The sequence below is a fragment of the Malaclemys terrapin genome, chromosome 2 (genome assembly GCF_027887155.1).
Source record: "Malaclemys terrapin pileata isolate rMalTer1 chromosome 2, rMalTer1.hap1, whole genome shotgun sequence".
Classification (NCBI taxonomy): domain Eukaryota; kingdom Metazoa; phylum Chordata; order Testudines; family Emydidae; genus Malaclemys; species Malaclemys terrapin.
In genome coordinates this window covers 120,226,702-120,240,340 of record NC_071506.1, presented here as the reverse complement: position 1 = coordinate 120,240,340, position 13,639 = coordinate 120,226,702, and the positions used below count along the sequence as shown (strand labels likewise).

The 13,639-nt window shown below is 42.5% G+C and overlaps 1 protein-coding gene across 2 annotated transcripts in view; it reads left to right on the top strand.

Moving 5' to 3' along the window:
* Window positions 1-13,639, top strand: part of MYLK4 (myosin light chain kinase family member 4) — a 133,689-nt gene that overhangs the window by 117,717 nt on the left and 2,333 nt on the right. For both annotated transcript variants that reach the window (XM_054017996.1, XM_054017995.1), the window contains 9 exons: window positions 840-945; window positions 2,260-2,353; window positions 3,146-3,255; window positions 5,247-5,388; window positions 7,602-7,672; window positions 8,919-9,047; window positions 9,918-10,070; window positions 10,355-10,433; window positions 12,472-12,547. In XM_054017996.1, the coding sequence (XP_053873971.1) occupies window positions 840-945; window positions 2,260-2,353; window positions 3,146-3,255; window positions 5,247-5,388; window positions 7,602-7,672; window positions 8,919-9,047; window positions 9,918-10,070; window positions 10,355-10,433; window positions 12,472-12,519 (932 nt within the window). In that variant the 3' untranslated portion in view covers window positions 12,520-12,547. The remainder of the gene's footprint in view (window positions 1-839; window positions 946-2,259; window positions 2,354-3,145; window positions 3,256-5,246; window positions 5,389-7,601; window positions 7,673-8,918; window positions 9,048-9,917; window positions 10,071-10,354; window positions 10,434-12,471; window positions 12,548-13,639) is intronic.

Sequence of the window (13,639 nt, the reverse complement as noted above, 5' to 3'; positions counted from 1 at the left end):
AAGCTGTACCGTTGAAGTGATAGAGGCTAGAGGCATTCTGCATTGGGTATGGCGGAGGCAGACAAATCGCGGAGGTGGGGCTAGAAGAGAACACACTGAACAATGGCTCTTACTACCCCTTTAAAAAGTTGCAGCAGGTACTCCCGTGTTGGTAACCTCTAGGCACTAGTAAATGTGTGAGAGAAAACATGGTGACACCCCCAATCTACTTGTTCATGCCCCATTGTGGGTATGAAGTAATGCTGGACAGCTATGTGCCCTCACCTGACTTGTGCGCCCAGTGTGCTGACACGTGAATTCTTGGTGCCTCCTGGATGGGGAGTGTCTTCAGTGGGGTGGCACAAATATAGTTGGTGCAGAATTTGGCAGTACGTTAGCAGAATGAATGATGCCTCACTAAAGAGGAAAGGCCACAGAACCACTGTAGGAACATGTGGACTGCATGTCTCCACAGTGGCCTTTTCAGCAGGCTCATAAAAGAATGCCTTTGGGGTAGAACGCAAGGACAGCCACTGGGTCCAATTCTACGAGGTTCCACTGGCCAAAACCTAGGTAACTGCAGTCTCACTGATGGAATACTCTGTGCCATAGTGGTAAGGGTGGGCTCATTTTCTTCTTGTCCCTTGGATAACTCCCTTACAAACATCACATTTACTCAGGCTATGCTCAGGGAATAAGATTTGTCCCTAAGTCCTAAAGAGACGCCCCCATGAGTAAAACTTGCCACCTGGTCATTAAATCTGTAGATCATTTTATTTATTAGGAAACAGGGTTTAATGTAAATAATAAATGGTGCATGTTGGTACTAACATGCCAGCTCTCTGTTTTGTCTTTTGTAGGTGATGGTCCTGCTCCTCCAGCGCCGTTTGATCACCGGATTGTCTCAGCAAAAAAGGCAGTGGTCAACAGTTATTATGAAGTCAACCGGAACGAAGTTCTGGGAGGGTAAGTGGAGCTAACACTGTCAACACAAAAATGAGTTTTCCTGAGCCACCGGGAAAATACAGCAACTAGCCTTGTAATGGAGGTTATGTTACAGTTGAATGGAAGCAGCATGCCTTGCTAAAGCCTAGCTCACAAAAGTGCTGTCTAATTGTAAATTGGAGATGGACTAAAATCAGCAGGCTGCTATTTTTGTGGGTTTTTGCGAAGGTCTTGGTGGCATCATGCTTCAGTTTATATTTGGTATGTAAACAATTTCCTGAGGCTGCAGCGTCAGTGCCAGATGGGAATTCTAGTGCATTCCAACACAGAGTTTTCTCCCAGGCATTCCCAGGCAGGCCACCACTTGCAAGAACACTGTAGAAGACCACAATACCAGGGGCTGGGCACCTCTGTGACAGTTCAGGTAGGGCTCTTGAGCCCTCCCCCTCCTTGTTTGTAAGAAGCTTTAAACATTACTGTTATTCCTTTAGTCCCAGAACTACAAGACCCAAGCCTCATTCCATTTTTCTTGGAAGAAGGTGGCAGGGGAGGCAGGGAAGGGACACAGTTGTGAAATTTTGCAAAATATTTTGGTTTTATGACATTTTGTGGAAACAAAATTATAGCTGTGATAGTGCCCAAATGACAGCTTAGTAGGCTCCATAGTCTGGACTGCTGTTTTGTAGTTACACTGAAAAAATGCTATTTTTTGTGTCCTACAGCAGTGGTTCAGATCACTGCAGCCTACCATAATGACAGTGCGGTGTTTGTGACTATTCACCATATTCTTTTAGAAAAGCAGGTGCTGAACTTGAACAGTAGTTTATTCTGCCCATCTAAGTTGCCTCCCAGTAAGAGGAAGTATTTGAAGATGATGTAACAGGAGCATGTTTCACATTTTGTTAAGAGAATTTTCAAAAGGAAAAAAACTAAGAATGTGTTAAGAATGGATTGGTTATAGTGTAGTTAGGGCAAGATTGTGACCCTTTTATTTACACCACAAATAGTCCCATTGGCTTCATTGGGGGTACTCATGTGACTAAGTGGGTCATAAACTGGCTTTCATTAATCAGTGAATATTAGTGAATCAAATAATGGATAGAGTAATAGCAATCAAAACTGAGTGTGATTTTGATGTACCTAACTGTATGGTAATAGGTGTTATTTGTGGGACAGAATAGTATTCCAAAGACTCAAATGTTGCATGATATGTACATCAGGATTTGCCAATGCTGGACGGAGAATAATCTGAAGTGTCTAAAATCCAGACTCCATGCTGGATTCCTTTCTCGTTGTTAACACCATATGGTGAAGGGGTTTTTCTTTTCCCCTTAGAGGGCGATTTGGTCAGGTGCACAAATGTGAAGAAAAAGCAACAGGTCTCAAGTTAGCAGCAAAAATTATAAAAGCCAGAGGTGCTAAAGAAAAGGTAAGCATAGGCTGCATGGCCCCCATCCATCAATACCACATGACCAGTCGGGTAATAGCTGGTTTGTAGAATCTTTTCCCTTCCCCTTCAGGACTGCAACCAGCTCATCAACCTCCTTTCAGTTTTTTCATCTTTTTATTTGTTATTTTTCACTTTTCCAACTTTTTCTCACGTCTTTTCATTTCTTCCCTTTTTTCTCCTTTGTTAATTTTCTTTACATTTTCTTAGTGAAAATGTTTGTCAACTTTTGACTTTGCATGTGTTCTCTGGCGTGCACTGCACACTCTGCTGCAATTAATTGCTTTCATCTTGTTGGACTTGGTAGCAAGGATGTTCTGGGCTTCAGTCACCAATGCATAAGAGTGGAGAGGGATTTGTCTGGCCATTCTGCAAACCTCAGGGCACTTCCCCCACTTCCATTTAATGAGGAAAATCAAGAAGGCATTATTGTGTGGCAGCTGTGTCATTACTAGTGCCTGCCTTTCTCCATTTTCCTCATCAGTCCTACCTCGCTGCCACCAAGGCCAAGAGCTCTCTCTCCTCACTGCTTCTCAATGTCACATCACCATATATGGCCTGTGCTAAACAGGAGGTCAGACCAAATGATCTAATGGTCCCTTCTGACCTTAAACATGTATGAATATTCCTGTCGCCACAACAGCCATCAAAGAAGAATGCTAGGGTTGGTGGGCAGAGGTGAGCATGTGGGAATGATGTATTTGCCCATGCCCCCAATTCATTAGGTGTCTGCTATAAAAGCCTCAAGTATAATATTCCTTATTCTTTTCACAGGAAGAAGTAAAGAATGAAATCAATGTCATGAACCAGTTGAACCACACAAACCTTATCCAGCTGTATGATGCCTTTGAATCCAAAAATGACATTGTTCTGGTCATGGAATAGTATGTATATCTCTCTCCTTCCCTTTTTTGCTCTTCCTTCTTTTCCTGAGGTTGCTGCATTCCATGTCCATTTCTCCTGAAACTAGAGGTGGAGCTTCTCAGGGGTGAAAAAAGCATATGAAAAAGTTTGAGTCACAGGTAGTGTGACCAGATGTCCCGATTTTATAGGGACCGTCCCGATTTTGGGGTCTTTTTCTTATATAGGCTCCTATTACCCCCCCACCCTCACCCCCTTTCCTGATTTTTCACATTTGCTGTCTGGTCACCCTAGTCACAGGAAACCATATTGAAAGAAAGAGTTTTCCTGAGTCATTCATAAACCTTGTTCAACACTGTCATGATGATTTAAGGCACCGTACTCGTTACACCATCACTCAAACGCCACAGAGAGAGAGAGCTTTAGATGAGAGCCACAGGATGTAGTTCTCTGTAATTTCCATTAGGTGGTATTGTCTGTCATCCATGAAAACGGGCCTGGTAAATTTCCATTTATGTGAGGGGAATGCACAGCCTTACCAGAGGACAAGAAATACATGCTGACTCTATGCCACTGAGGATTACCCTTACATTGAGCTGATCCTTTTGTGGCTGGTTAAATTATGTTGAGGGCCAGATTACATTGGTCGTGAAGCACAAAACAGCTGCACAGCACTGTAGAATCAGGTAGAGGTTGTCTAGACTCTAGAGGAAGCCAAAACTGGTGTATCATACACATGGAGGGGGGGTGGTAAAAGGTGCAAGTTCTATTGGCTTGGACTCTTCTGAACTTTCTTAGACTTAGGGCTTGTCTACACTACAGATATAGGCAGCTCATGCCCCCCCCCATTCAGGGAGGATAGCCCCCTGCCCTGCCTTTTCTGCTCAAGGCCCCGCCCTGCTCCGCCCCTTCTGACCCCCTCCCGACCCCCCGCTCATGCTGGCTGACCTACCAGTGCATCCCTGAATCCCGGCCAGCGCCTGGAGCATCCCTGAACCCCGGCTGGCCTGCCGGTTCCCAGAGCAGTCTGGAGGCCTCTGGGACCGGAGCTGCAGTAGGGAGCATTAGCGGAGGTTTGGGGAGGCTTAGCTTCCCCTGGCCTCCATTATCCGCCACCCATGACTACGCAGCCTTTACTGGTATAGCTATGCCAGCAGAGCCCTCTTGTCCAGACACAGCATAAAGTGGCAAAAAGACTTTTCCTACCTGCATAGCTACATCAGCTCCCACAACAACAGTATCTAGGCTGACAAAAGCACTCTTTTGTCAGCTCAGTTGCATCTATACTGGGGGATTTGCTGACGTCAGCTAGGGATGGGGAGAGGTTGATTTTTTTCACACTGCTAACCATCATATATATGGCGGCAAAACATCGTAGTCTACACTAAGCCTTTGATTTGCTTCTGAATTTGGCCTGCATACTTCAGAAATGGCAAAAGCTATAATTCTGCAAAACAAAAATATAGTGTTAAACTGAGGGTGTTCTAGAATTCTGGAAGAAATTTTAAAAATCTCCATTGTGAGTTGAGATGGGCTCACACTGGAATCTTGAATCCCAAATCTATTAAAGTCTGGGGTGGTTTGGATCTAGATCCAGGAGCCTGATTCTCAACTGCATTGCCTCAGCTTTATGCTGATATGACTTCGCTGATTTCACTGGCACAAAAACCATGTTAACACAGCAGAGAATTGAGCTCAGGTCCAAACTTTTAGATGTGGATTCATCTCAGATAGTTGGATCCAAGCTGGTAGACTGTATCCAGGCACCCTCAAACATGGGGACGTTCAAGTCGGGATGGATCTGAACCAGTTTGTAGGAGCCAACCCCACTGGGAACTGTAGGGAAATTCAGATCAGCATACAAACTTCATATTTTGGGTCCGTCTCTCTGTGCTCAGCTGTGAAAGCATCTCAGGAAAATGGTATTTTGGACCAGTCTCCAGTATATCTTCTGCATTAATTTCAAGGCATGAATTTGAACTCAGTGACTATTCTACCATTTTTCTCTCTGCAGTGTGGATGGAGGAGAATTATTTGACCGAATTATTGATGATAACTACAGTTTGACAGAGATGGATACCATCTTGTTCACAAAACAGATCTGTCAAGGGATTCAATACATGCATCAGATGTACATTCTTCATTTAGACCTGAAGGTACAGAACAAGAGGCATGCTTTATGCAATAGCAACTTGGCCTCTACCATAGAAATTAATTTCCCTAAGCGAAGGCACCTAAGGTTCTGTAGATTCCCATGGTATATCACGATCTCTGTTAAATCAGTGTAAATTTACTTTAACCACATTGACTTTCATTAAATCACTCTGGATTTTTACCTCTGTAAATGAGATCAGAATCTTGAGAAGATCTCATCAAGCCCCATGGTTTGAGCTTTCTGAGGATGATTTTCCAGCAAGTCAGCTATTGACTACAATATATTGCACTTCTGTGTCATCTTTCATCCATACATCTCAAGGCACCATGCAAACATTCATTCATTCAACCTGACAGTATCTCTGTGACAAAGGTAAACGTGATTATCCTCATTTTACCAGTGAGGAAAATGAAACACAAAGGGACTAAGTGGCTTGCCCAAAGTCATAAGATATGTCAAAGGCAATGAAAACCCAGTGTCCTATTCTAATGTCTAGACTGCACTGCCACTCATGAGCATGAACAGCATCAAGGTTAGTGACAAATTGTTTTTAAATATGAGGTAAAAATTAAATGAAATTAAAAGCACTGGTGGAATATTGCCTTTGACCAATTTAAAACAAGCTCTACTAGTGTGTGTATTTAAAAAAAAAAAAAAGCCGATGCTGCAAATTTTGGTCTAGCAGTATATATGCAGAGACCAGTTAATTTTTAATGGGTTAATTGGCAAGTACAAAACATCAGTATTTGTATAGGTGTGCCTAGTGAGGACACACATTTGCAGCAGATCTTTATCCCTCTCCATGGCCAAGTTTTTTGCTGAATAATAAACTTGTCAGTTATCTCTGTTGAGAGCAGGAATAAGAGAGAGACGCTTAAATGCCCTTAGTTTTATGACTAGCTATAAAACTTCCTAATGATCTGCCAGATTTACAACAAAGGAGAAGGAAACAACATGTTTGGAAGTTTGTTTTTCTTGGTTTGTAATTTGCTTAAATAACTGGAAATTAATATACTGTATCTTCAATGTTTTTAAAGCACAATATTGCATATTTGGATCTCTCAGACACTCGTGTAAGTCAGTTGCAATTCCAGAGCAAGTCCCTTTTTCTTTGTAAATATTCATAGCCTGGAAACCTATAATCAAGAAATCTGCTCTCTTAATTGAGATTAATTTCTTGGAGTTGGCACAGTTTTGGTGTGAACTCAAAATGCAGAAAAGGAGGCATGCTTACATCCAGAGAGTTCTCAACAGAAACTCTTCCAGGCACATAATGACCATCAATGGTGATTCTATCCAGTTCTCCTTGCTCATAGATTACTTTGTGATATGAAGGTGTTAAAATGGAAGAATTAATGAGACTCATCAGGGCCAGCGTCTGGGACACAGAAATTCCATTATGAGAAATACGTTTAAAAAAATCTGAAATGCAAAGTGAATTAGTAATGGTGACAATGGATAACTAATGTCTTAAGTGTTTAGGGCTGTTTTATTTCAAAGAGGACACCATCAGCAACAAGACCAGGGTAGCTATAAAACTGCTGGCAGTGAACATAAGACTGCATTGTAGACATTTGTACTTCAAAGACAATGGGCCAGATTCTGCTCTCATTTCATCTGGTATAAATCTGGAGTAATTCCGTTGATGCTAATGGATTTATGCCAGTAAAACAGAGAGCGGAATCTGGCCCTATGAAAATCCAGAAGGATTTTAACCTATGAATCCCACCTCTAAATATCTGAGAAGACTGATTTGATTAGTATAATGTATCATCAGGCAATTGCTGCCAGAACAGCAGTGAACTCAGAAATCTGGGGCACAAAGATAAACTTCAAAGCACCGCAAAATCATTTGTAACATGTTCTGATGTCAGCTCATTAAGGGCTGTAAAATCACAGCGCCAACATCCTGAAGCCTGTTTGGAAGCTCCTTCCCCCTCCCACTAATGAGTCCTTTCTCTGAACTGCTGCATTATATCAAACTGAGATGCCATGGAGAAGAAAAAGCAGTACTGGCACAGAGTCCAAAACCTCAAATGCCACATGATTGCAGGAGGAAATACCCACAAAGTGAAACCTGCCCAAAGATGAAAGCAATGAGATGCTTATTTTATGCTTTGCGGTGTTTTTAGTTTTGATTCTACTACAATTCACTACAAGTCCAGTTTCTTTGTTATTTCTCTTAAAAGTGTGTTTTCTCTTTCCTCCTGGCAGCCCGAGAATATCCTGTGTGTGAATCGAGCTGCTTATCAAATAAAAATTATTGATTTTGGATTGGCAAGAAGGTATGTACGTGTAATCATGCTAATCCTAACACATGAATTAGGAAACAATCTCAAAAGTGCTATGCCTTTGGAAGGATGAAGCTGATGCATAATAGCTTCCTACCACCTTTGGAACAAGTTTAAGGTGGCTCTTTTAGTGAGGAGCATCCTTAAATTAAAGAATGGATAGCCGTAAGGTTTATTCACACAAGAATGTAGAGTAAAAAATGTTAGTTTAAAACCTATTTTCAGCTGGTATATCTAAAGAGGGTTGGCCATAATAGACCAGACCAATGGTCCATCTTGTCCAGTGTACTGTCTTCAAAGTTGTCTCCAGTACAGGCTGCGGGGGAGGGATAGCTCAGTGGTTTGAGCATTGGCCTGCTAAACCCAGGGTTGTGAGTTCAATCCTTGAGGGGGCCACTTAAGGATCTTGGGCAAAATCGGTACTTGGTCCTGCTAGTGAAGGCAGGGGGCTGGACTTTCAAGGTCTCTTCCAGCTCTATGAGATAGGTATATCTCCATTTAAAAAAAAAAAGTTGCTTCAAAGTAAAGGTGCAAGAAACCTGCAGTACACAATTATGGAGTAATTGGACTGAAGTCCTTATACTAAGACTAGATGTCTTTCTAAGAGACATGCTCAAGCTCTAGACAAGCTCATCCTCACCATGGGCTTGATGCAGGAATTACTGGTAGAAATTCTCTGGCTTGTCATGTGCAGAAGATCACATTATATTATCATACTGGCCCTTATGTCTACATCTACATTAGATACCTCTGGTGGTGTGTGTAATGTAGGTGTAACTATACACCTCAGTAAAAAGCGCACTATGTCCACACTGCAGTGTGTAGCGACATGTGTCAGTGAAAGGCTCTCGCAAAGGAGAGGAACTGGTGAAAGGCTTCGGCAGCTCCCCGCTGCTGGAGCCATGCACTGCAGTGAGGAAAGTCTCTGGCAGTAGGACATTACTCTGCTAAAAAACAGGAGGGAGACAGGGAGGCACGACTTGGCGTGTCTGTACTCTACTCGCCTAACCCAGGCCTCTCTAGCTACACTGCTGTTTTTATCTGCGCTAGCTGTGAAGTATGAAGATTTATCTCGCTTACAAAAACTTATTTTCATCCTTACTGTTGGACCTCTGATTGTTCTTGTTTTCCATATAAAAACTCTGGTCCTTTTCTGAATCCTACAACATTCTAAGCATCAATGTTAGAAGTTGTATTAGACGTGAAATGGGTATTGACTGTCCCTGTTTCCGTCATCCAGATATAAACCCAGAGAAAAACTTAAAGTGAACTTTGGCACTCCGGAATTCCTCGCTCCTGAAGTTGTGAACTATGACTTTGTCTCCTTTCCCACGGACATGTGGAGTGTAGGAGTCATTGCCTACATGCTGTAAGTAGGACTTGTATCTGTACTGTGCACACTGTAATTTATATTGACTTTCTGAAGCTTGCTATTAAACTGGAATATTGACAAAAGCTGTATCTGTTGCAAATTCATTTGCCCTTCTGAAGTCTTTATTCAGGGGAAATTCCTGTTGATTTCAATTCTCTCCTGACACATTGCACATCCTAAGTGAATATTTTTTACTCATTCTGTGCATGCACTTTCCATTGACTTCAGTAGGAATTCCGCATGCTAAATGAGTGCAGAATATGCATAGGGATCCACAATTTAGAGACGAGAACTGCTGTGCAGATCATAGAGTAACATTTTGCCCTTCAAACATGCATGATAATTTTTACTTGTTTTATTCAACCCCAACAAAGTTATAACAAGTTAAGGCCTAATCCTGCGAAGTGTTGAGTGCCCTACATTTTCATTGACTTCTGAGTGAGCTCAGCACTCAGTAACTCTCAAGACCAGGTCTTAATGGACAACAACTTGCTGCGAGGGGTTAGGAGCACAACCATGAACAATGAAACAATTCCAGAAAGAATATGACAAATCAAGAGTAGGAAGGAGGAACCACAGAAGAATTAACATAAGTAGATACTGGTAGTGAAGATGTCGATTATGCTATAGTGATAGTTAAGCACTGGAAAAGGTTAGACAAAGAGATTATGGAATCCCCATCATTGGCGGTTTTTAAGAACAGGTTACACAAACATCTGTTAAGGCTGGTCTTGGTTTACTTAATCCCACCACAGTGTGTGTGTGGGGGGGGGGGGGGGAGGATGGACTAAATGACCTCTTGAGCTCCCTTCCAACCATATATTACTATGATTCTGTGTTTTTCATATGCTATATAATATTCTTTAGGCTCAGTGGATTGTCTCCTTTTCTGGGTGACGATGACAATGAGACTCTCAACAATATCCTGGCTTGTAGCTGGGATTTCGAAAATGAGGAATTTCAAGATGTTTCTGAAGAAGCCAAAGACTTCCTCTCAAAGCTTCTAATCAAGGAAAAAAGGTATTCAGATTCCCACCATTCCATACCTTTGAAATGTACATTTGGTGTCATCACATTACAGAACACCAAAAATGCTCTGTCACTTGTACTGCTACACTTGATGATTACAGTAGCCATTGTGATTTTGTTATGCCTATGTAGAATATTGTTAAATTCCACACAGTGTCCTGAGATTACATGAATGCATTTTCACAGGAGTTAACACTTTAACATTAGCTAGGGCATAACTGTTGAATCCTAAGATCCCGTATGTATCACTTACTAGTGTTCTGTTTTCCCTTTAGCTGGAGAATGAGTGCAACTTCAGCCTTAAAACATCCTTGGTTATCAGACCATAAACTCCATTGCGGACTACACAAGCAGGTCTCCAAGTTTAAATATTCTTGTACTTTGCAGATCTGCCAGTGCTTTTTTGTTCTTGTTACCTCAATATTTGTTCTGAGATTCTCTTCTTCTGTACTTGAGTCTGTCTTGCTGCTGAATTATGTGTCATTGTGATATGTATACATTTGTTTGCTTTTGCTTATTTTTTAAGGCTGGCATGTTTCTCTGTGTGTTCCCTGGCTCTTGCATGTCTGTGAGAAGAAGTACTCGTGATGTTGGTTATTGTACATTGTTGAATGGATCGATTTGTTAGCAAAATAACAGACCGTTTACAACAAAGCATTAAACATTGGTTGTGCAAAGTTTGCAAACTTTCTTTCAGTTTCCAAACAAAGATGGGCAGGTGTGGCTTTTAAAATCCCTTCTGGTTCGCTTGAGGTCCTGCTTGAAATCTTTTAAAAAATCAATCCCGCCCGTTCCCTCCTGACACCTTCCCGCCTCCTAACAGAAGCTGGAATTCCTGCCAGGACACATCATTTACCTTAAACAGCCTTCTGGGGACCATCATACCCTCTCCAACTTCAGTGTGTTTGGGGCTGGCCAGCTCAGTGCTAATCTCAATAGGAGCATCCCTTACTTTGCTCTAAACGTTCCATTTGGCTGAAACAGGGTCATGTGATTTAAAGTAGTTTTTGATTATTACTCACTTAACTAGTCAGTAGGTTTTGGAGGTTAAAAGCTGTTGACTGTCTCATCACTGGGTGAGGCTGAGCCATGTGGTTTCATAACCCAAGTGCGTGCGTGGGGCGGCAAGCCGCAAGGGGTGCCCTGCCGGTCCCTACGAGGGCGGCAGTCAAGCTGCCTTCGGCGGCTTGCCTGCAGGAGGTCCGCCAGTCCCGCGGATTCGGCGGCAATTTGGCGGTGGATACGCCAAAGCCACGGCACCGGTGGACCTCCCGCAGGCATGCCGCCGAATCTGTGTTACCAGCGGACCTCCTGCAGGCATGCCACCGAAGGCAGCCTGCCTGCCGTGCTTGGGGTGGCAAAAAAGCTACAGCCGCTCCTACCCAAAACAGAAAAGCCTCAGAAGAGGATACCTGAGGCTGCCATACATTTAGGATTCAAAAGTTTGAGCCTTTAAAATGGATTCCTACATTTATGCAGCAGTTGGAGCACAATACATCTTTGTTCTGCTTTTCTTTAGGCTTGTTATCTGTATGTAAGCAACAAAAGTCATTAAAAGGGCGAAGAAAACAAAGCGGAAAAATGAAAGTAAATGTAATGTACTGAGTCTAGCGAATAGGTGTCAGTGGTGCTTTCTATTGAACAGAATCAGACCTGTTCAAAATCAGAACTGTCATTAGTAGGTCAGGGTCTCTTCCTTGAGCTCAACTGGTAGAGCCCTGTGCTCTTAAAGCAGGAGGATCTGAGTTCTTTTCCTGCCGCTCAAGTTTCCATTGTGACAACTAGAGCTGGTCAGAAAAAGGAAGAAATTCACAAACATTTTCTTTGTCATTTTTTCATTCGCATGGACATTTTCTGAGCTGCTCTAGAGACAAGTGTGCAGTCTCAGGGGTTCATGAGCTTTTTTCCAATACTTAGAAATATCCACAGATGCACAGGGAGGTGCCAAACACATTCTGATGGAAAACAAAATTTTAAAGTAAATACGAAGGGATAGAGGGAGAGTCAAAATTAAGAACGTTACACTTTTAGGTACACCTCTAGAGGGACATCAGGGTCAGTCGTGCCCCTATTGATATGGCTGCAGTGAAGCCATGGATATGGGGAGGAGGTTGTCATAGTGTAGAGCTGCATGAAACCTGGACCTCTTTATGAATGGCTGGATCCTATTGCCCCTTCTATGTTGGGGAAACCCCTTTCCTCAGTGGAGAACTTCACAGAGATTTCCTCTACTCTGACCTCCCTCCTGTAGTTTCTCTGTGCATACTCATACTTGTTTAAAAAGTAGCTGTACTAAATAGGCAGGTGTTGCAGTGTTTTGCTATTATATGCAGCACAGGTAAGAAGTGATGGAGCTCAACTAACTCTTCCAATAATGTCTCCTTTTTTCTAGAGGAAGTCTAAGTGCCACTCAGAGTCTCAAGCACCCGTGGCTCAATGACCTTTCCAAGAAAGCTGCCAAATGGAAGGTTTGTCTCAAGTTCCCTTGTTTCTCTTTAGAAATAAATGGTCCAACATCTATGGAAGATATCAGTGGAATACCAGAAACAGCCACAGTTAATATTGCTGGAAGATTTACTCACCAGCACCATCTGCACAACTGTTCGACAAGCAGTGTGTCACCGAAGCACCAAAACTATAGGCTTGCTCCATTGATTATGACCATTGCAACACTGTGAAAGGGCGGAACAGTGAGAAAAAAATCATAGTTTATATATGAAACTGCACATACAGCAAATTCAGTGAGTGAAATCCTGGCTCCCTTGAAGTCAATGGTAAAACTCCCATTGACTGTCCTAGAGCCAGGTTTTCACCCAGTGAATGTTCGGTGCTGGAAGCTTTTGGTTTCTTATATCATGGTTGTAAGTCTGGTTTAAAAAGGGATAGAAATATGCTTGTATAGTAATTTCTTAACAAAAGGCTATGGGCCATCTCCTCAGCTGGTGTAATCGGTGTAGCGCCATTGACTTTGATAGGACCAAGCTGATTTACTTGAGCTGAGGATCCAGCCTTAAATGAAGTTGTCCTGTGCTGTTGAGGAATCTGTATCAAACAACGCAGTTGAGACAAGACATTTCTGTCTCTTTCCTTTTTCCTGGATCACTGTCTTTGCACTTCCATTGACAAACACTTCATTACTGGTTCTTAGACTGGCGAGGTCGCTTCCCCTAAGGGGGCCAGGGCGACACAAGTCTGCTCTAATTTTCTGTCTCTGGTCTTTGGCTGAAGCATATTCACTCAGCCACTTCGAAATTTACTCAACCACTTTCTCAAATGGCAGAACACCTCCCTCCCCCCGCATACACCACTGCACCAATTCCCACAGCATCTCTTATGAACTACCACAGGACTGGTGCTTCCTTTGAAGCACTGTGGGAACCAGTGCAAATGATTTGGGGACATATCTGAGGATGACTGGTTGTGGGTCATGGTACGAAGAAAGCTGATAAGCCATGCATCATCATAACCACTTCCTTTTAGCATTTCACCATGAATAATGACTGAGATACCAAAATAAAAATGGTACCACTTTTCATTGTGTGCGCTAATTGTTAAGGTTA